Source organism: Dromaius novaehollandiae, chromosome 13 (assembly GCF_036370855.1).
Source record: "Dromaius novaehollandiae isolate bDroNov1 chromosome 13, bDroNov1.hap1, whole genome shotgun sequence".
Taxonomy (NCBI): Eukaryota; Metazoa; Chordata; class Aves; order Casuariiformes; family Dromaiidae; genus Dromaius; species Dromaius novaehollandiae.
In genome coordinates, this window is record NC_088110.1 from 19,712,801 (window position 1) to 19,734,622 (window position 21,822).

The 21,822-nt window shown below is 41.7% G+C and overlaps 2 protein-coding genes and 2 long non-coding RNA genes across 4 annotated transcripts; 3 read left to right on the plus strand and 1 right to left on the minus strand.

The window, feature by feature from the left end:
* Positions 1-2,352: 2,352 nt before the first annotated feature.
* On the minus strand, positions 2,353-7,459 carry C13H16orf46 (chromosome 13 C16orf46 homolog). The gene is made up of 2 exons (XM_064519744.1): positions 7,146-7,459; positions 2,353-6,616 (listed from the first exon to the last, which is right to left on the minus strand). Exons 1-2 carry the CDS (start codon positions 7,320-7,322, stop codon positions 5,585-5,587), a joined length of 1,209 nt encoding a protein of 402 aa, XP_064375814.1. The 5' UTR covers positions 7,323-7,459; the 3' UTR covers positions 2,353-5,584.
* On the plus strand, positions 3,910-7,426 carry LOC135329793 (uncharacterized). Its single transcript, XR_010391480.1, has 3 exons — positions 3,910-3,990; positions 5,142-5,208; positions 6,909-7,426. It is a non-coding gene; the product is annotated as an uncharacterized LOC135329793 (long non-coding RNA).
* LOC135329792 (uncharacterized) lies at positions 7,450-10,563 on the plus strand. Its single transcript, XR_010391479.1, has 2 exons — positions 7,450-7,644; positions 7,680-10,563. It is a non-coding gene; the product is annotated as an uncharacterized LOC135329792 (long non-coding RNA).
* A 3,257-nt stretch (positions 10,564-13,820) lies between these two features.
* Positions 13,821-14,898, plus strand: PPP1R3E (protein phosphatase 1 regulatory subunit 3E). Its single transcript, XM_026092605.2, has one exon. The coding sequence runs from the start codon at positions 13,918-13,920 to the stop codon at positions 14,863-14,865; it is 948 nt and encodes a 315-aa protein (XP_025948390.2). The 5' UTR covers positions 13,821-13,917; the 3' UTR covers positions 14,866-14,898.
* The last annotated feature ends 6,924 nt before the right edge of the window (positions 14,899-21,822 follow it).

Sequence of the window (21,822 nt, forward strand, 5' to 3'; positions counted from 1 at the left end):
TCCAGAGACGGCAAAACACTATGTTTTCCAATGTAGTCCTACTTGTCAATGAGTTATAGGAAGTTTAAACTTAGAACACAAATAGAATCAGATTTAACAAGATACTACATTTCGTAAACCTGAAATAAACCTCCATTAGGGAGGTTCTGCATTTTAAGTGAACCTGTGCGTAGACTTTGGTACTGAACTGCATGTATACAGATAAGGGCGGATTCTTTTGACTGGCAGCATCCGGGCTGGCTGCACCTGTGATACTCTATCCCAAAGCACTCAGCAGTGCATGCATAAAGAGACAGGGCTTTCACAATTAAAACGTTAAGCTTTAATTACCTTTTATGCAAAATGGATACCTCTAGAGTTTCAGTTTGCTAACAGATGCCTTTCCTCTGCAATAGACTAGACTGAAGGACTGCTTTGCATTCTTCCTCCAGCTTACCGTCCATCCCATGCCTCCCTTAATTTTCAGGACTTCTACAGTCATGAGTAGCATCAGGTAGAAATTCTACTGCATTATGCTGATTAGTTTTCAAAGTATCCCACTAGAAAATCACACTATCTGATAGTTCATATTATTTTGCAATGTATTTTATATAACTGAGAAAATAACTTTTACCACTGTGAATATAAGCAAAGCTGGACTAGGTTGATTTGGAGCCTGAATGATACTTTGTCCCTTTTTAGCCTATGCAGTCCCCATGCTTAATCCCATCATTTTCTGTTACTGGAGGATACAGAATACTGATTTCTGCTCTTGCCCTGGTATCTTGTCAACTTCCATGTTAATTCAGAGTAGGTGAATGAGCAGATGCTCAGTGGCTGACGGTTCATCTGTACTGTTGCAGTGGCTACATTTAAGACAACATTCCCTGATGTAGACCAGGCGGCTGGGTTTGGTCCCGTTATGCTCTGGGTAAGTGTTTGCTTAAGGCAGCATTCAGCCATAGTGGCAGCGAAACATGGAAGATGTTTCCAGAGGCATAAGTATCTAGAAACTAAATTCCTGTTCAGAGCATTTAAAACCGTGTTTCAAAGAGTCATGTGCATAATATACTGACTTTCCTTACAGGAATGAAATAGTCCTATTCCTGTTACAGGAATGACATTCTGCTTAGATTAGGCAGAGTTATTTCAGGCTTTGGATCATTTGAATAGAGCATATTTGGCCCATGAACAAAAGTCTTTGACAGACTGGCCTCAAGAAACTTTCAGAAGTGGCTAGACAGTCTAAAAGGCAAGACAGACATTTTGAGTTTTGATTGCTGAGGAAGATAATGGCTGTTTAGAGATCAGTGAAGCCTCATGTATTTTTGAACTACTTTTTTGTGGGTTTGGTAAAATTTCACTGTTATTTCTTCTGTTGGCAATGAAACCATCCGGGACTGGTTTGTGTGTAGATCCCGAATTTCCGTCACTTAAAGAAATTGCATGCTGGCAAGCAGATTGTCTTCTGTCAAAACAACGGAATTCAAGGTAGAGGCAGACTTTCTATCTTGCTCAGGGATTTGCTGCCAGTGGCAGAGAGGCCTGCAGAATGAGTCCTCTGGAAGTTTGAACCTAAAACAAAGGAAAAAAGAAGGTTGTTGATTTAACCTTTGGGTGTTCCATCATTATATTATTATAGCGTTGTCAACAATTCCCTTTTCACTTGCTTTGTTTTGGCACCAGGAATACAGGAAGCACTTTTATCTGCTGTAGCACTTAATTTTATTGCCTTCATTCTCAAAAGAAGAATCTAAATGTAAACGGGAAGCTGTTGTTTCCTGTGGTAGAAGAACCGATGTCTTCAAGGTCACACAACTTCTAATCATTAGGATTATGATGACTGAAATGCTGTGAATTCAATCTTTATATTCCAGGCCTTTAGTTGTTAGCTTTTTGTATTGCCTTTTATTGCACTCCTTGAAAAATCGTTATTTTTGTGCCATAAACTGTAAGGAGAATGTAATTTGCCATTATCCCTTTCTTCTTTAAAGCCGCTTGTCAAGGGAGCACAATGGAAAGGTTTGCTATAGTAGGCCAAAAATGTTCCTCTCCTGCAAATGCTGTTTTTTGGAGGATTGCTGGACACTATTTTGCAATTAGTTTTTAACTGATCTCTTGTAGACTTGGTTGATGGGGCCAATTCTCCACGAGCTGCTGGAACCACGTTTATGTGAGTACGTAAGTAACAATTTTGTCTGCCAATTTTTTTGAACTTACTTTGTATTGGATGGCAGATGAAAGGAGCATCTCTGCCCAAGTTTTTTACCTGAAACACAAAGTATAATAGGTCTATGTTAAGTATTAGTGGATTTTTCCAACAGTAAAAACTAATCACCTATAGCCTAAGCAAGTGCATTAATGATCCTGACACAGATTTTCACATTCTTTATTGGACGAAAAGAGTTAAAATGATTTTTTTCCTATATCCTCTGTGAATACTTTTCAGCTCTTTGGAGAAGTTCTAAATTTGCAGTTTACAGCTGTTTTCATACATGCTCATGAAATTACACTGAAGAGTCCTATTTCACAGGTCTTGTAGCAATAATCCAGAAGTATGACTTGGAAGTGTCATCTTGTATCAGTTTGTAGTAAAAACTCTTCCTTCTAATCAAAACAGATTTGGCAGTTCAAAAAAAAAATCTTCGCAAAAATCTTCATCGGGTATGAAACACTGGAAAACATGGAAATAAAGTTTATAGTTTTCCCTGTGAATTCAGATTTTTTCCTATAGTCTTAAAGAATTTACCATCTGTCTGCAGTGGCTGCAACTTACAATTACTATAGTGAACGTGGTTAGCTTTGCTTACTTTTAGGTGATAAAGCAGTTCAGTTTTCACACTGAAGGAGCAATATTTTCAGTTGCTTGAATGGAAGAGACTATCTTCCCTCCTTCCAGGCTATGGAAATTGTTATTAATTTCATGGGCACATATATGTTTAAATTTTCTACCTAGTGGACTGGAGACTGGAAGTAAGCATATATGCATTTGGATACTTATTCTGGGGCTATTTGTGAAGGACGCTTCTCTTGTGGAGTGTGTATCTTGCATCTAAATATGACGCACAGGATGGGGAAGAACATTGACTTGGAGGAAGAGTGAGGGAGAAGGAAAGGGGACAAAGAAGGGAAGAAAATTACATGTTAGAGGATGCCTCTATTCTGCCAGAATGATACTGCGGTTGTGTAACTGTAGCATTATAATTGCAGTTATGCCAGACTTTCTATTCTGCAAGTTACTACAACAAAAAAGTAAATGTTTCCTGGAAATTAACAGCTAAGATAGAACCTGAGTCCAGATAGTCACTGGCTGAGATTTTCAGTTATCCAGGGTATTGAAAAAGATGAAAGATGCATATAGATGCTAGTATCAGCTATGATGATCGTTTTTTTCTACAATGAAGTATGACTGGAAATTAATATTACCACTGACCCAATTTTAAAATCACCCACTGCTCCATTTCTAACTTTAGTATCATGAAAGCATCACATACAAAAATCACGTTAAAATATTTATAAATTGACCTTGCAATATAAAATAGTTAATGTATTTTCCAGTGACATTATGAAATCTAAGTACTTCATTAAATAGAGGTTGTAAAAAGTACTCATTTTTACTATCCTGTATAAATTTTTATTTAAAATGAATTTCTGGTGATGAATCTCATTTTCCATATTTCAAGCTGATGCATCACTGTGCTTATCAAAGATCTGTAACACAACTGCTATATAAAGAGCTACCCTAAAATCTTAAGGAGTCACTGAGTGAGGGGAATCCTGCACTGGGGAAAAGGGAAAATCTTATAGCTAACTAGTTGGATAAAAACACTGGGGAAAAAACAGATCACTGTCAGGAGCACGGAGGAACAATGTTCCAATACACCGTCGAGGTGTGAATCAAGTGATGTTTTGTTCCCTTTTTGTAGGATAATCCCATTGTGCGTTTGGACAAAGTAATGTATTTAGAATTATGCATTTTTCTCTCTTGACTTGCAACAAAATAACAAACAGGTATGAAAAATTTCTGTAATTTCAGATTGAAACGCTCAGCTTTTGTTTTTCAGTAAAAGTGAAGAAATACAGATGAAAGACAGTAGTTGTAAAAGCACTTGGGAGCTTTTTCTGTCTTAGGTGTTTATTTCGTTAGCCGTTCAGTAGGTGGCACTCTTCTCTCCAGTACACAGATATCATACCTAGAAAAATCGAATTTACCACGAGAAAAATGGTAGCCCTGGTGTAACCTCCAGTGCAAGATTCTGCACTTCGCGCTGATATGTCACAGTACATGCAGAGAAGACTTGTAACATAACTTATTTAAGTATTGCAGAAGATCTCCAGATTTCCTAAGCAATTTCCAGTAAAATTTGTATTAGGACACAATGCAAACTGCTGGAACTATTATTTAATGCTTGTAGACAGCTCCTACATGCTTCTCTAGAGATCACTGCACTCCAGTAGTGGTGGGAGAGGTAAAGCCCTGTCATCCTCTTTTTTAAAGGAATAAACATGTAATCATTTAGCCATTCTGTATAACAACTTTTTTTTTAACCTACGCTATGCCTCTAGAAGGTGATTATTCTTTAGCTCTGATGTACAGATACCTGAAGATGAATAAATGGTTAAAAAATTGATGCCAGAAAAATGCTGAAAACTTTACATTTATGCACATACTTATTAAAAAAGAATTAAATCTGAAAAGACAATGAATTCCTGAATCTAAAGCTCTGGTTTAAAGTGAAAACCTCATGCTATGGGAGTCTTGGACTGGTATTATCTTTCCCTATTACTTCCAAATTTCCATCAAGGCATCAAAAGAGGGAAAGGCTAAGTTGCAGTGTCTCTCTGTCCTGAATGCTAAGGAGCATGCTCTTTGTTGTGCATGTGTCGAAGCTATTACAACCAAATTGCAGTTATCTATCTATGGAAAGACTGCTATTTTACTTTGATTTGCAAATAGCTGTTATGTTTAACACAAAAACAAAGTAGAATTTGATGTAAAAGTCCCCCTATTTACTATGAGATGAAACAAGGTCTATGTGTATATTAAACAGAAACAAGCAAATAAAACATTACCGGGATTAAAAAAATAAGTCTATCTAAAACTAGTAAGAACAAATAATTGTAAATAACTTCCAGTCCTGCTGCTGTTTGCTTTCTTTTAGGTACAAAATTAGCAAAGAAGGTATGCAAAAGTCTGCGAAGTTCAATACGATTTAAACACTGCTTAAGGTAAGAATATTCTTAAATACCTTGTTGAGTAGGCATGGATTTAAGAATGTTCTTAAAGTCAGGCATTGCTCTAGTGCTTAGTGGGATCAAATACCTAAATACCATGCTTGACTACGCTAGTCATTCAGACTGCATCTGAATGAAGAGGTTGCAGTTCATCCCCAGAATAAGCTATTTAAGGCTCTAATGGGCTATCTGATGGTCAAGAAGAAACTAAACCTATGTGAAAGTAATTGGCATTCAGCAGCTTATAATGCTATTAATAGCACCTACAGAAGCTACATGTATCCAGATTGCTCACAAGGAAATCTTCATTTTTTTCCCTCATTGTACAGCAAACAAACAAACAAAAGGCATGAAATTACAATATAAAATTTTAGGTCAGTCTAGACGGCAGTGTAGCTCTTGCAACACGGCTGACCGTTAAGGAAGGTAATAGTCCAGAAAGTGGTGGGACATCCTGTATTTTTGCTTCTTTTTCTTGCTTGACCTCAACATATCTGTTCCTGACATTGTTGGTTAAAGAGCCTTGGATATCATAATGTTTTGTATGTTGTATTCCTTCTGTATGTGGAAGCTGCTTACAGGCATGATGACTGTTCTTTCTCAGAGCAACAGGATTAGAAACAGTTGCAATATTTTTGTTTGCTGCAAGAGCGTAATGCCAGTGTGACTGCTCAGGATCTTCTTGCAGGAGAGAGACCTTCGTATGGCTTGGCACAAATGATGACAGTTCATGAATTTCTATTTTTTCCTTCACTTGATCATTGATGACATCAGTTCCTTTTTTACTCTTCTGTTCTACAGCTTTAGCATCCTGATTATAGGAAGCAATCTCAACTGAAGTACCACTGAGCATTTTCTGAGAGATAATGGTCGTCTTATTCCTCCAAGATGGGTCTGAAGTATCATTGGGAGTGGCATCTTTCACGGGTGGAAACAGTAGTAAAGATTTTGAAGTCAAAGATGCAGAGCTATTTGGACCGAGGATATTAAGCCCCTGGGGTTTTATCTCTTTATGCCTCACAGCTTCTGGATTTTTCACATCTAGGTTCCACATACAGTATTCCTTTATTGGCAGGTTCTTCTTTTCACCTTGGGATGTTTGAACAGAGTGTAACTTGCTGTGATGTACTTCGGTTTTAATGCCATCTGCTGTAGGATAGCAGTTAGACTTGCTAGAACGGGTTGAAATCTCTTCCTTTTCTGAAGCTGATTCACTTAACTTGCCATCAGATTTTGACTGATTTCTTCTAGTCTTGACTTCTTGGCCTAAACTTTTGTCAAGAGACTGCAACATGTCCGAGCAAAACAGGCAATTGTTGACAGTTTCATTTGCCTTTGATTTCTTAGCTTGTTTTTGCAGCTGAAAGCAGGCGAAGGGAGCAGTTTCACCCCAACCTTGCACCTGGTAATAGAGAAACATGTTAAATGTAAGATAACATAAAGCATTGTAAACAGAAAAAAGTAGAAGGGATATACTCTTTGCTGATGTAACTAAACACTTGTGCTATTCTGAATATGCCATTTGAGTTTTCTACGAAGCCTAAAATAACAGGTAACTCTAACCCTAGCCAGACCCATGGTGTAATAGTGTAGTACTTTGTAGTATTTCATGTTCCCTCTCTGAGGATTTTCAGTGTTATCCTGAGGGTTTGCGAACAGGCTAATCTAACCTCTTGTGCATTGGTTTGTGACAGGCAAACACTGTCCACTCCTGCAATGTCTCAGAGAAGCTGATGCATCTTTTCTTCACGGTGGGTATGAAAAAAATTCCCAGATCTAGATAGAGGAGTCCCGAAGCGATACATTCCCTGTACCGCAAAAAGGGCCTGCACCTTTCTGACACAGCAAACCAGAACTGAAGCAAAACTATGCTCGTCTCCTGCAAAGCAGCCTTCAGCGGGAGGGCCGCCCCGCCCCGCCCCGCCACTTACAGCCTCCTCCCAGCCGCCGGGCGCCGCGGTGGCAGCCCGGGCCTCCTCGGCGGCGACGCGCTCGCTGAGGCGGCGCAGGGCGCGCACGGGCCGCAGCTCGCCGCCGCCGCAGCAGCAGGGTGCCGCGGCGCCCCCCGGGCCGTGCCCCGAGGCGGGTCCCCGCTCGGCGGGGCTCATGGCCGGCGCGGCGCCCCTCCGCCGCCAGGGACCGCGCGCCCCGCATCGGCGCCCCGCGGCCGCTTCGGCGCCGCCGCCCTCCCGCTGCCGCGGTTACCGGGGCAACGCGCGGGCGGGGGGCGGGGCAGCGCCGGCCGGAAGTGACCGCCGCGCAGGCGGCGGGGGCGGGGGGCGCGGCGGCACCGTCATGGCGGGGGCGCTGCGCCGCCTCGGCCGGCCTCGCCCCTCACACGAGCGGCCTCGGGAGCCGCCGGGCAGTCGCCTCTCCGGAGGAGCAAACTTGTCCCGCTGACGGACGCCAGTGAGCGGCCCGGTCCTTCAGGTGCCCGTCGGGGCATCTGCGCCCCTGTCCTTCAGGTGCCTGTCGGGGCGTGTGCGCCCGTGGCAGAGGGCACCCGCGGCCCGGGCCTTGGCCTCTGGCCGGCGTCGGGGCGCTAGCAGCAGCGTGGCGCCTGCCCGGGAGGAGGAGAGGCGGCGCGTTGCCCTGGAAGAGTCGCACCCGGACCCGGCCGCTGCGGCGGAGCTGCCCAGGATCCCTCCGACCAGCCTTCTCCTGCGGGTCCTACGATTCGCGTGGCTGCGACAGCCCGAGCCCCGTCCCGGGGCCTGGCCTCCCGCTCGAGCGGGCTACAAGGGGCACCTGGGAAGGACTGGGAAGCCCGGCAGCGGGCCGATGTCGGAACGGCCGGCCGGGAACGACGAACGGGTGAAACGTCAGAGTTGGGCAGCCAGCAAGGAAACAAAGTGAGGAACGTGCTGGAAGCACCCAAAGGAGGGAGGGAGCCCATACAAGAATGGAAAGAAAGAAAACAGTAGAGGGTATGAGGAAAATGGCTGTGAAATGGCCACAGGAGGAAGATGAAAGAAAAAGGAGAGAGATGAAGAACAAGTACAAAATGAGGAGACAGAAATGGATCCGACAATATAAGCAACCTAAATTGTCTCTTGGAATGAACTGCTGCCTGACCAATACATCTTTAAATATGGAAAATATGAAAATGAAAAGCAGGTGTATAATGAGCATGCTTTTATTTCTAAAATCATTAACTAGCACTAATGAGACCACTTGCAGTTGATAAAAACAGTCCTGTGGTTATTTTATAACATGGCACGAAGACTGAGTCAAGAGCACTCTCACCAGAAGATGGGATTCTGGGATATCCTGAAGTGCATTAATCAAGATATGTGCATAAAAAATAATGTTGAAAGTTTTAGGACTGAAACAGTCCCAGTCTTGTAGCTGCTGCTTAAGTTTTATAAAAAACAAGCAATCCTTTTAAAAACAGTAGAGCTATTTGATGAGAAAAAGACCTTAAATAGGATGCTCTTTATGATCTTCTCTACAAAATGAGCTGAACCAGTTTTTTCTTTTCCACGGTAGTCTTAATAGTTACTAGTCTTAGGCCAGTCACTTTGAGCCAACAGAGATGGTTAACGCTTAACTAATGAAATTGTGTGTGAGCTTCATCAAGACATACAGTGAGGCAGATTCACAAGGTCATGAACTGAAGTAAACTCTTAAAATTGTGTTTTGTTAATACTGTGGGCTTGCTTGGATCCTGATTTAAAAAACAAAGAAAAAAACCCACAAATCAACCACAAAGCAACTCTCCAAGCTGTCACATCTATGTTTAGCTGACTGTTACTAGATTGTGTCTGAATCACACGTCCTTGATACAACACTGTGAATCACACAGCTTGCATTGCAATAGATAAAGACTGTATATCCTGGTAGGTGAAGATAATATTCGATACAGAAGATAGATATCATTGCTCTTTAACAGAACATTTCTTTTTGTTATATATGTATGCCTCAGGGAGTTATATTACCTAATCCTCATCTGATACTTCTCTGAGATTTTTCCTCAAGCAAAATTCATTAAATCTGAGCTATTCAGCAATGTGAAACAGCATAGAAAAGTATTTAAAAATATATGCACAAAGAACAAATGTCTCATTCAAGGCTTACAAACTGTCAATGTAAAATGCCAGTGTCAGATTCCTGTAGTCACATACGATTATTAAACTCGTGGCCTATATTCTAGTCTAACACCCACAAAGTCCATCAGCCTCAGAAGAGCTGCACAGATGTAAATGAGAGTAGAAGCTGACCTTTTGAATTCACATACTGAGTCACAACTTCATCTCAGAAGCTGATGTAATCGTAATGTACTTCACCTTTACATCCATTTTATCTTCCTACAATTCTCATTACTAAAAATAAACCTGTTCTGGAAAGTTAAAGTGGACATGTGACAGTGGCCACTTCGGATAAGCCCCTGCACTCAGACACTCCTGTCTTCCTATTAAGGTTCACTGTATTTCTGCCTAATGCTCCCGGCACTGGCATCTGCCTTCTCCTGTATTACCTGGATTCAAGGCAATTGGTAAATACAGTGGAAGAAAGCTCCCAGTTCACTGCTTTCAGTTATTTGGATCAGTCTTGCATTTATCTTTACAGATAATTTAAATCTTAACAAAAGAGGGGACAAGATGTCTCTGTTCAGTTAGTTGGAAATTCTGAGACCTCAGACGATATTAAATGCAGTCTGGCACCGCAGAAATGTCAGATTCACTTAGTGCTACATAGGCAGAACATGAGCTTGTCTTTAAAATTTCTGTTGTCACCTGGAAGATGCAGAGACTGCCCCAGAAAATTTATTAGGACAATGTTATTAGGACAAACTTTTATTACACGGCATGCTATTTAAAGCTGCAGACAGGAGAGGAATCTGTAAGAATCAAAACAATGCCTGATTGCCATTGTCTAACTCTATACAGACTATTTGTAATGTAAGACCTCCAGCTCTTCTTACACCATAATAGAGCACTGTATAAAATGAGTTCTAAAAAGGATACAGTAGCATAAAATACTAGAAAATTAGTAATATTTTTTAAATTTATTACTGTCATGCCAACACTAATGAAAGGTGGAAACAATAGGAATGTATATTCTCAGGAACCAAGCAGAAGCAACAGATACAGTTAGATCTTTGTACAATAAACTGCACACCTGACTAGCAATCTGTTTACATTATGACTGATCTATTCCTTATGAAACTTCAAAATCATCTTGTCATAGAGATACTATTTTCCAGTACAAGAATACTGGATATTTCTTTAAAGGGGCAGAGCCAGAATTAATGATTTCATAATCAGCTTGTTCTTGACAGTGTAATTCAGAAAAGAGTGTCCTTAATATAGCCCAATAAAAGAACAGACAATACGAGACATTTAAAAACGTGTATGTTCATTATTCTGTGAACTAAACAAAGATAGATGGGGATGTATGGATGTCTACTGGTGGACATACTAAGTCATAGTTCCTGTATGTTGGGAGTGCTTGCCTGGCTCTAAGCATGTAAGCATTTGCTGTGTATAAATATTTATAGCAGGCAAAACTGAAAGAGCGGCCTGTTATAAATGAAGATGTCTGATGCTTCCCATTATGAATTCATACCACAGTTTCCACATCACAGAAGGATCCACAAGGCTTCAGGCTATTTCAGGGAATGTCTGTGCATATATCTGTTAAATTTCAGTGTTTGAAACTGTTTCATTTCTTTCTTAAATTCATTAGATGAGAGAAAAAGGAAGGAAGACAAGCCTAGTAATAAGGACACCTTCAGGAGAAGTGAAAGATGTGGGTAAGAATCCCCACAGCTTCACCCTTGGCAAGTGAGCAAAAGGGTAAAAAGAAGGCAGCAGCACATCTCCCATGGTAGATGCAACAAGACATATTGGGACTGTTTCAGATCAAGCACCTGGTGATTCTGGTGGAGTTTGTGTGTGACAGTGCTCAACAAAGTCAACGCTGAGGTGCCTCTGTGCCAGAACTTTAGGTGTCTGAGGGAAATTATAGGTGGAAATGTGAGTACCTCCAGGGTTGGCTGGTGAGTTGATGTTTTGATGACTTAAGTACCATATATTTCTGATTTTTTTTTAAGCATCTAATTGCTTTCTTCAACTTTAGTCCGGTAGAATAAGCAGTGAAATTCTTTACAGTGGGCTGTGTTTGTATCTTACTGATCACATCTCTTTCTACCTTTTTTCCCCAATACGCACGTATCCATTCAGTATTCTCATTCTCTTGAAAGGCAAAGGAAAGACTCATGAAGGTTTACCTGATGATGACCAGAGATGAACTCAACAAAAAACTTCTGAGCAGTGTTGTTATTATGACTATCAGTTTAAATGGGTGTCCATTTGCATCTCGCATTGCTTTGACCTGGCCAGTCCAAAGCTTACTGTATTACTTTTTGCTTTCTTATAACATGATTTTTTCATAGTTTATGCTAGTCTTTGGTTTACAGACTTTGGGGAATCTGTATTTCCAGCTCGGTTACATGAACTACATTGGTCGCAATCATCAGAGAAGAAAGGAGGAGTGTGGGGGTTCTGCCCTGTGAAATATTACCAAAGCTGTGGGGAGCAAACAGGAGACTTGAAAAAGCCAAAAAGCAAGAGTATTACACAAGTTTAAGATAAGAAGAAGTTAGGCAACTAAAATTACCAGAAGAGGGGAAGCTGAACGCTACTAAGACATCCCTATTGTGTAAAGTACAGCAGAAGTTTAAATGGCCCCAAACAATAACGTCCTCAGTGTCTATCTCCTTATTGCAAAGACATCTCAAAAAGTGACTGAAAACCTTTTGTATGTGAAATCTGATTTAAGCCCACTTAATTTATTAGTTCTGATAGTTTTATAATAGTTCAAAAAATGCAAAGACTTTGTTATGTTAATGTAAATAACAATGTTCTTACTGTTCTGTGTTTTTCAAGTGAAATTAACTAACATTAACAAAAAATAGTGTTCATTCCTTAGAAAATTTTCATTATGACAGATAGAAATTACTAAAATATTTTTAAGGTTGTAACCTTAAATCCTCTTTTAACAATTATTTGAGTTTGTTCTGTTTTTCCCCCTAAATGAGTAGATGAAAACGAAATATGAGTTTTATATTGTTTTCTTGAAATACTCATTTTTGGAAGGGAGGAAAAGGAAAAAGGCTTAGTGAATCTTTCCCTTAGAGTGCACTAAAGGACAAGTAAGACAATTTTAAGATACTGGGGTAATAAAGTCAAATATAATCCTTGGGGTTATTCATTTTTTCAAAAACTATGATCATCCTGTGAATTTAAGCCAGTGACATGACAAATCATTGGGAAGTATCAGAGTGTCAAATTTAACACTCCCGAGCATATTTTTTCATTCCCTACTTACGAGACATCTGTCATGAAAAAGATTTGTAACCTATGAGCTATTTTCATATTTATTAAGAAAGGACTTAAAGCTTAGTTCTCAGGTGAGGCAATGAAAAGCTTTTCCCCATGTTTTAGTGGCTTTTTTAAAAAATCTTGGTCCTTATCAGGTTTACTTGTCCCATTATTAATCTCATCAGCCACATTTCCACTGCCTAGCCTTTCCAAGTGCTGCAGATAAAAAATGATGAAGGAATAGAGGCTCCTGCTCAGAAGTTAAACCAGAATCATATGTCAAAACAGTTCAAATACAGTCTTTATTTCATGGCAGAATCATTGCTTTTAATGCAATTTACTAATTAAAAATGAGTAACAGATTATGCACAGTCTGGAATGAAACAGCCTTCCAAAATAGTATTTTAGCTGCTTGAACTGCCTTCATCAGAGTCTGTTTTTCATTAAAGTATAATTCATTCAAATATTGCTTGGGAATTATTAAATTATCTTCTGAAAAGAACAAGCACTGTTCATGTTTTATAATCAGTCCTCTCTATTTAGACTGGAACTGTTTTTACTGCAAATGGAAATCTGTAGCATGACTGTGGTAGGTGTATTTTATTCGGCAGATGTACTGTAAACGCATTATAGCAGATTAGCTGGATTTCTTCCTTTAAATGTACACTGCGAGATCCAACTTGCAAGCCAGCTGTTTCTTATCGGCCTGTTTAATCTTCCAGAGCCCGGCTTTGCTCCTTCCTTTTAGCAGCTATTTCTGTAGCGGATCGGACGAGGAAGAGCGCCGCAATGAGTTTTAATGCTTCCATCGGGGAATCCCTCCCGCCTCCTCTTTCTGGATGAGATCCCCGAGGAAAGACCCAGAATACAGAGAGGAGGAGGAGGAGGAGAGGAGCGGAGTAACCGCGATATTCGGGAAACAGGGCGGGGGGGCAGCCGCGGACGGGGGGGGTGGGGGGGGTGCTGGCAGCCGGAGCGGGGTATAAATAGGGAAGGTGGCCAGGCCGCCGCCGAGGCGGGCAGAGGGGTGGGTGGGAGCTGGAGCGATGGGGGAGGAAGGATGACTCGCGGCGTAGTTCCCTGCCCGACCCCGGCACGTCAGCAGGAGCCGGAGCGCCTGAGCCCCGCCGCTGCCCGCTGCACATGCCCGCGGCAGCGCTCGGCAGCCCCCGGCGCCGCGGAGCGGGGCGAGGCGAGGCGGGGCGGGGCGGCGGCGCCGGGCGGCGGGCAGACCCGCAGCGCGGCCGCTAGACCGCCGCCGCGCCGCAGCCGGGGAGGGGCGCCGCCGGCCCCCCGCGCCGGCACGGGCAGCGCCGGGCAGCCCGCCCCGGGCCGTGCGCTAGGCGGCGGCGCAGCGCCCGCGGCCCGGCGGCCCCCCATGGATAAGGCAGGCTCGCTGCACAGCTCCGTGCCCGCGCCGCCGCCGCGGCTCTACCTGCCGCGCAACTTCAGCTGCAGCGCCTGCCTCTATGGCAGCCTGGCCGAGCAGTGCAGGGGCGGCTGCAGCCCCGACGGCGAGGCGGCGCCCGCGGCGCGCGAGGCGGCGGGCGAGAAGCCGGCGGCGGGCGAGAAGCCGCCCCGCGGCCGCGAGCCCTCGCTGCCCGCCGTGCCCCCCAGCCCCACGCAGCGCCGCCGCGCCAAGTCGCTGCCCACGCCCGGCGACCGCAGCCTGCGCCCGGCGCTGCAGCAGAGCCCGTCGCGCCGCAAGACCGTGCGCTTCGCCGACTCCCTCGGCTTGGAGCTCACCTCGGTGCGGCACTTCTGCGAGGCCGACCTGCCGCGGGTGCCGCCGCCGCGCCCCGCCGACCTCCTCAAGACCAGGAAGCCGCCGGCGCTGGGCGACCTGGAGCCGGTGCTCTTCGGGCCGCCGCCGCCGGCGCTGGAGCCGCTCTTCCCGCCGCAGCCCGGCGCCAGCCCCGGCTTCGCGGAGCGGGTGCGGCAGCACAAGGTGAGGCTGGAGTGGGTGCGCGCCGAGCCGGCGGGGCTGCGCGGCGCCGTGCGCGTCCTCAACCTGGCCTACGAGAAGGCCGTGTCGGTGCGCTACACGCTGAACCGCTGGGCCAGCTGCGCCGAGGTGCCGGCCGCCTACCAGCCCGCGGGGCCGGCCGACGGCCTCACCGACCGCTTCGCCTTCCACCTGCCGCTGGGCGCCGCCGCCGCCGCCGCCGAGGCCTCGCTGGAGTTCGCCGTGCGCTACCGCGTCGCCGGCGCCGAGTACTGGGACAACAACGAGGGGGCGAACTACCGGCTGCGGGGCCGGCCCCGCGCCGCCGCCGCCTGCCTCCCGGGGGACCCCGACAGCACCGCCTGGATCCACTTCATCTGACCGCGCGGCCCGGCCGCCTGCGCCCCCCTCACCCCTCCCCGCCCCCGCCGCGGCCGTTGGCGGCGCGAGGATGCGGCACGCGGCGGCGACCGTTGGCGGCCGTTGGCGCGGCGGGGGGTCTCGCGCCTCCTGAGGCGCCCCGCACCCGCCCGCGCTGATCGCTGTGGGAAAGCGGGGCGCTGAGGGCGGGCGGACCGCTCCGGTCCGCCCCAGCCCCCGTCCCCCCGGCGCGGGCAGCCGGCTGGCCGGCCCCGCCGCCGCGGCCCTTCAGCCTGAGGGCGAGGCCGCTCCGCCGTCCGCGCCCCCCCCCCCCCCCCGCCGCCCCCACAGGGGTCTTCGGCCCTGCGCAGTCCTTCGTCTCCGGTTGCTCCTTTGTAAGTCACCAGAAGATATTTTTGAATTCTGTTTACAGATAAATATAAATGATTTATATTTTCTATTTTACTAGCTGCATTTAGGGGAAACCTTTCAGACCTCCCTGAAGATGTCAATGCACGTCTAGGTGTACGGTGTGTAAGTCACTAGTGTCGGGTAACGCCACTGGCGTTGCACAGCGTTTTCCGGTGCAAGCTTGCTACGTTTTGTTGTTACAACCAAAACTGCTGCAAAATAAGGTTTTGAAGAGCTGATTTCTGAGGGGGGAGAGGCTGTAGACATTTGCAGAATTTTCTAGGCAGATGCAGGATCCAGGGGTGCAAACAAATCCTCTCGGGGTGCTGGAGGCTGGGACCGGCTGCTCTCGTGTCCCCAGGATCAGTTCTGGAAGCACAGAGAACAGTATCATAGGGCATCCTGTTTGCCTAATCCTGCTTAAGCAAAGGTTGGCTCCGGGAAGATGCTGGATCCTTGTTCAGAGCCCTGCTGATTGAGTGTCCAGGTGGACAGAGATTCATTTGTGTTAATTGCCCTGCTGGGTTTAGGGCCTTGCTGGGGAAAGATTATGGTATTAAACCCAAAAGGCAGAATATAGAATAGCCCCATATGGTTTTATTTCTTTTGCTACAGACATGATTTATGAGCTTAAACAAAGATTAAAACATTTTTTTGAACTTGGTTTTATATATGTGAAGAAATTTAGAAAAGTGGTAAGAACACACAGTCACATTGAAATGCAGTCTACTGAGAGATTTTCAAAAATGAGTGTTTTAAAAATGGTTTGGTATGTTTTCATGTCAGAGTTTTGTATTTGTTTCAGTACAGTTTCTCCCATAAAGCTGCTTGTGTTTGGGTCTGCAGGATTGCCATGACATTCCACCAAAGGAACTGGGGATGGCAAGAATTGAATCCATAATTTTAGTTTGCACCCCAAGCAACATCTTAAGTTTTATTTCTGTTAACAGTTTGAGTTTCTTATGCTGATATATCAGTGCAGGAGCTAGGTTTTTGGAAAACAAAATGCTGCACATTTTTCGTAATAATTCCAGTAAACCACAGATTTCATGAAGCCAGCCAAATTTAGTCAAATAGAAGACTGCCATTTAAAAAGAGATTTATCAATAAAAACATTGAAATTACAGAGTATGCTGACTTCTGCCTTTAAAACTACATTTTAAATTATATTAAGAGTGAACAGAATATTTTTGTTTTTTTAACTTGCTGTTTCAGGAGTTCAGCTGAATACAGGTTGTGCTGGTGCCAAATTTGGGTGCTAATTTTCAAGGACTTAGGCATGTCTGTGTTTGCAGGAGAGGGACCTGTGCATGTATTACTTCTGAGAGCAATAGAACTGATGACAGTGTGATCTTTCTATCTGAAGGGCTGTAAGATCAGGCCTTTAATGTTTTGGGTCTTCTGTAGAACGCTTAGAAATGAAATGTAATTTTAACTACATTTTTATGTTCCTCGTAAGGGTTAAGTATCCCAAAGGGCTTGATTTATGTCAAGTTCTCTTAGAACCTCTTGAGTTCTGTGGGAATTGAGAGCACTTTGTCTGCTGAGGGTCGGGTTCAGGCAGAATAATTAAACTTTTGGATTCTAGGAAGAAAAGAACTGGAAACTTCATGGAATTAGTGCATTTCATTAATTTCTCTAGACCATTTTTTCTGATCTAAAAAAAATAATAGCAAGAGTAGCCTTTCTGTAGTATTGGTAGCTTGGTTTTAATTCCCAACCAGTTTTCTCATCCCTGTGTTTTTAATAAAAACAAAATATAAAAGAAATAAACTGTCAAAGTTCTATTGAGTATTTCACATTTTAGAATATTAAGGCCCTGATCCTGTAGTACAGTAACCATGCGTACTGCTAGTACGCATTTATAAAGCCAAGATTGCAGAACTAGGGTCTTAAACTGTTCATGATTAAAGCATATCGGGTAGTGTATAAGCTAAAAGACACCAGGGCTTTCTTTATCAAACCTTATTTAAAAGAGCCTTAATACTGGAGAGAAGGAAAAGGGCCTGTATCTGTTTGAAAGCACTTCGAAATCTGGTGAAAATATAGCCAAACTCCTTTTTATTTATGTGTTTTAGTTTCCAAAACATATTTGCTTGGCCTTTTTACCCCAATAGTAAACCAACAACTGTTACACAGATTGATGATAACACTGAAGCTTTCTAATGCTGCTGCTTGGAGGAAAAAGTAGTTTCTATGCATTTTGGATTAACCAATGCTATAACTTTGTTTATGACTATTTAACAAGACTTCCTATTTACTGTTCTAATGGCTTTGGAAGCATGAACAGTGATAAAACCATTTTGAACAATGAATAACTTCTTTAATTATAGAACTTTCAAAATTCTTTTGCAGCGAATGGCAGTTTTCATCATAGTTTGATTTTTACAGTATCTACAGGCCTGTGGTCATAAAAAAAAAAAATCTTCTTACAGGAATTAGGGCTGAAATGCTTTAAATTTGGTATACCTAAAAAGATGTACATGGATGAAGTATACTAGAAAGTTATTCTATTACCTTTTTTTTATTCTTAGGTAAACTTATTGTTGCTTTCAGCTGAAGTTTTGGGGGGGGGGTTGTATTTTATTTATGGCTCCCTTTGTCAAGTAGAAACATGCAAATTCAACCTTTTTGGATGTAGCATGCCTACAGGAATGTTTTGCAAAACAGAGTCCTGAGCTTTCAAACAGTTATGCCTATCCTTAGCATTAAGTTTTGCAGGTAACTTTATGGATTTGAACATGAACACAGACTATCTATGGTATACTGTGCAACTCCAGTAAAATACGTAGTTTTCTGGAAGCATTTATAAACACTTTCTAAAGCCTGGAAAGCTGATGTGGGCCCAGTTGGCTTTTACTAGAGAACACTACCAATGAAGTCCGTGGGAGAATTTTGATGGGTTTTGACAGTAACTTACCACCAATATATGCCAGAACTGCACTGTTTCGATTATACATTATTTTCACTTCTATGACATTAATTTATTTTCAGGTAAGATTTATTCAGATTTATAAACACATGTTTAGTTGCACTGATTGTGAGTATTCTCACCACCAACAGTGTTTATGTATGGTTTCCAATGATGTAGATTTCAGTCTGATGCTATACGTGGCTTGCTAGAAACTTTATGATAAACAGATAAAATTAAAAAAAGGTACCAAATAACAATGATTTCATACTTATATAAATGATAACTTTGAGGGGAAAAACTTGTGCTGAATTGGATACTTTTAAAGTTGGTAGGACAGTGATCATTTTAATGGGAGCAGGAGCAAGACAAATTTCTTTAATTCATGTGTCTAAAGAATATAGTTCCACAAAATTAACTTTCTTTCCCAAAGTAAAATTTTGAAACAATTTTCAGGAGGACACTGATTTTTCTAGCCAACCTTTTTCTGGAAAAATGTCAGCTCTCTATTTTTTTTTTATTTACATGAGTCAGCTAATGCTGCCTACCTTTCCAAGTGATACTAGAATGTCTAGGCAAGGCAATAATCCTTAGATAGCATACTTCACTTTTAAGTGAATTATTCATTGCTTCTGTCTTTGGAGATGTAAAAATGTGTCTGTTACTTACTGTGCAAAATTATAGCTTTATGAAATGTGCCATGTTATTTTATGTGCAATACAATGATACTTTATACAGTAAGTCAAATTGTATTATATGTCTTATATGTATTGATGTTTGCTGCTTCACGCTTAAACTGATAGATTTTTTGCATGTGATTCTATGCCTTTTATGGCAATATTTTTAAAATCTACCCTATTTATTAGGAATCCTAACAGAATAGCAGGAATCAGAACAATGAAGTAAACAAAATTTCAGCTAGCTAAACATAATACTGTAGACTAGCATAAAAAATAGCAATTGAAAATATGGTGTGTCCATTTTTAATGAGCTTACCTTATTTCAGGTAATTTTTTTCTCCTATTACCATTACAGATATTTTTTTCATATGAACATGTGTGCCTCAGTATCTTGTTAAACAACAGAATAAGTACACACATTTTTTAAAAATTATTTCTTTGTATGTGAGGGGAAAATGTATCACTTGAATGAAGAAATGTCTCTTCATGCATAAGCATGAGCTCTTTACAGATACATGAAATGTTTTTTTGGTAGAGCCAAGAGGCAAACATCTGCTAATTCTATATTTTAATGTAAAGTAATCTGAAGAAATACTCAGAATCTGCTTTCTAACATATTATTAAATATATATTGAATTTCTTAGGTGCCTTTCAACATTTGCAAGTAAGAAATCTCACATGTTCCTTAATTCCCCTGGCAAAGTCCAATAATGGCTTTCTCATTAAAATGAAATTTATTATAAAAATATAATAATTCTAATTCCTGACACATTTTCAGCTGTACCAGAACTCTTGTATCAGTAGAAGCCAGAAGAATTTGATAACATTTTCCTGTATTACAGTGAAAAACAATACAAGGAGAAATATGTCTTCCTGGTACACCTCTAAAATTATGTAGTTAAGTAAAAAAAAAAAAAAAGTGACTATATTTAATATAAGAAAATATATTTATTGTATATATACAACTCTTACAGATATAATTCTAAATATATATTCTACGTGAAACCAGAAATTCTAGTTTTTTATGAAATGTATTTGTGTAGACATTGCCATCTTTTCCGCTTTTACTGTTATTTGATGCTGCATAATGCATATTGTTGATACTTATGGATGGATTTAATCTGTCTGCACAGTTTGTATCATGAAATTAAAGTGCTCACTATAAGGAATATCTGAAGAAAATGACTTCTATCTTCAAATTATCCTGCATGGCTTTTTGGCAAATCACTAGTAATTCTGTATGCATTTCATATATACACGATCTGAAAATATGAAAGGATTACTGATTGAAATGAAAATATCTTGAATAGTGAAATTAAAGCTTTATGAACATAAATAGTTTAAGGTAGGAAGTAAAAGTAGTCAATTTTGCTGCAAAAGAAAAATCCAGTCTTACATAGAGTTGTTTGGGATTTTTTTTAAATGTAAGATGGTGACTTTTCAAATTTGAAACATGTTCAGGGAAACATCTGTTTCAATAGGAGGGTTTTCTCAGGATCAGCTTATATGAGAGAATTGCTCTGAAATAGCTGAGTGATAAGAGTACTTCTTAATTTCATGTATGGACTTGAATGGTCTTCCACAATCAAAGTGAATACTGAACTATGAAACCATTGGCTATTCCTGAGGCTAGACTCTTTATTCAACTTTGAAGCATTGCTTTTAAACTGTTTTATAGAGCAAAGGTTTGGATCTGGATTTTCCGATCTTATATGAGTATCCTATTCATTCAGCTCTTTTGGGTTTTGTTTGAGCTTTCTCTTTTTGAGAAAGGTCTGATTTTATTTTCATGCATCATAGGAAAATTCTTTTACATTATAGTTTTTTGAGGGAAGTGGAAAGCAGTTTTCCTTTCAATTTTAGTTTTTTAATATTAAACAATAGCATGCAGAATAAAAATGTGCTTGACATAACACATACACTAGTAATTCCAAAGAATATAGCTAAGAAAAACGTCATAAAATGTGAGATGTGCTTTTTAAAAATGTGTGCGCTTTGATTTGATAAGGAAGGCAAAAAAGTCCTAGTCTGCAGTGCAAGCATATTTATACCAGGGATTTTTTTTTTTCTATGCAATATTGTGGTACACCTGTTTTGTAGGGATTAACTTCAATGGTTAAAGTTTCAGTATCTGTATGTTGTATATAGAATATTCTGTTAAATGTGTCAGTAGGGAAACTTTGTCTTAAATAGTATCATATTTTTAGGCTCTTTTGTCCAGTCTGACTTCGCAAAGTCATAATCATTCTCCTTCGAATAATGGTAACAAAACAATAATTCATAACATGGGTCGTAGTCTCATGCATAATACGTTTCTCTACTCTTTCACCTTCCAGAAAGAAAAATTGTTTGTTGCGTTACTTTTGTGAGTTTAAATTTTATCTCCATATCATAGAAATAAGCCAAATTGTATTACAGTTTTAAATTGGCAAAGCTTATATATTTGTTTTTAAAATTGAGCCCAGGTAGTAGAATGGAAGTTTGTTGGTATTACTCTCAAGTCCAGTTTCTAAACTGTGGTAAAATGGATGTTCGTATAGATCCTGTAGGCTTCATGGAGGTGCACCCTTCCATGAGTTCCTACATTTTAAGAGGGCCAAGACATCATAGCTTGATATAAAATGGGCTCTACTTGAGTGCAAAAACCTGCCTGCATCTGGGTTGGAATCCACGTTGTAGTGCAGGAAAACTGACTACTGTGATAGAAAATTAACTATTCTTGAGATGATTTAAACCGACCTAACTTCTCTCGTACAGTATTAAACAAATTATTTCTCTCAGTGTTGGCAATGTTGCCTGTTCAAGACAATGTTCTGTAACACACAAGTTTTTGTCATTGTTGTTGCTTTGACTTACCTTGACTTTGTTTAAAAAAAAAGTTGTTTCTTAACTTTAAATTGAATTGGTAAGCTGCTTTTGGTTGTAGTTTCTTCTGCAGTGTTTATACAGCACTAAATAGTGTTTATTTCTAATGTT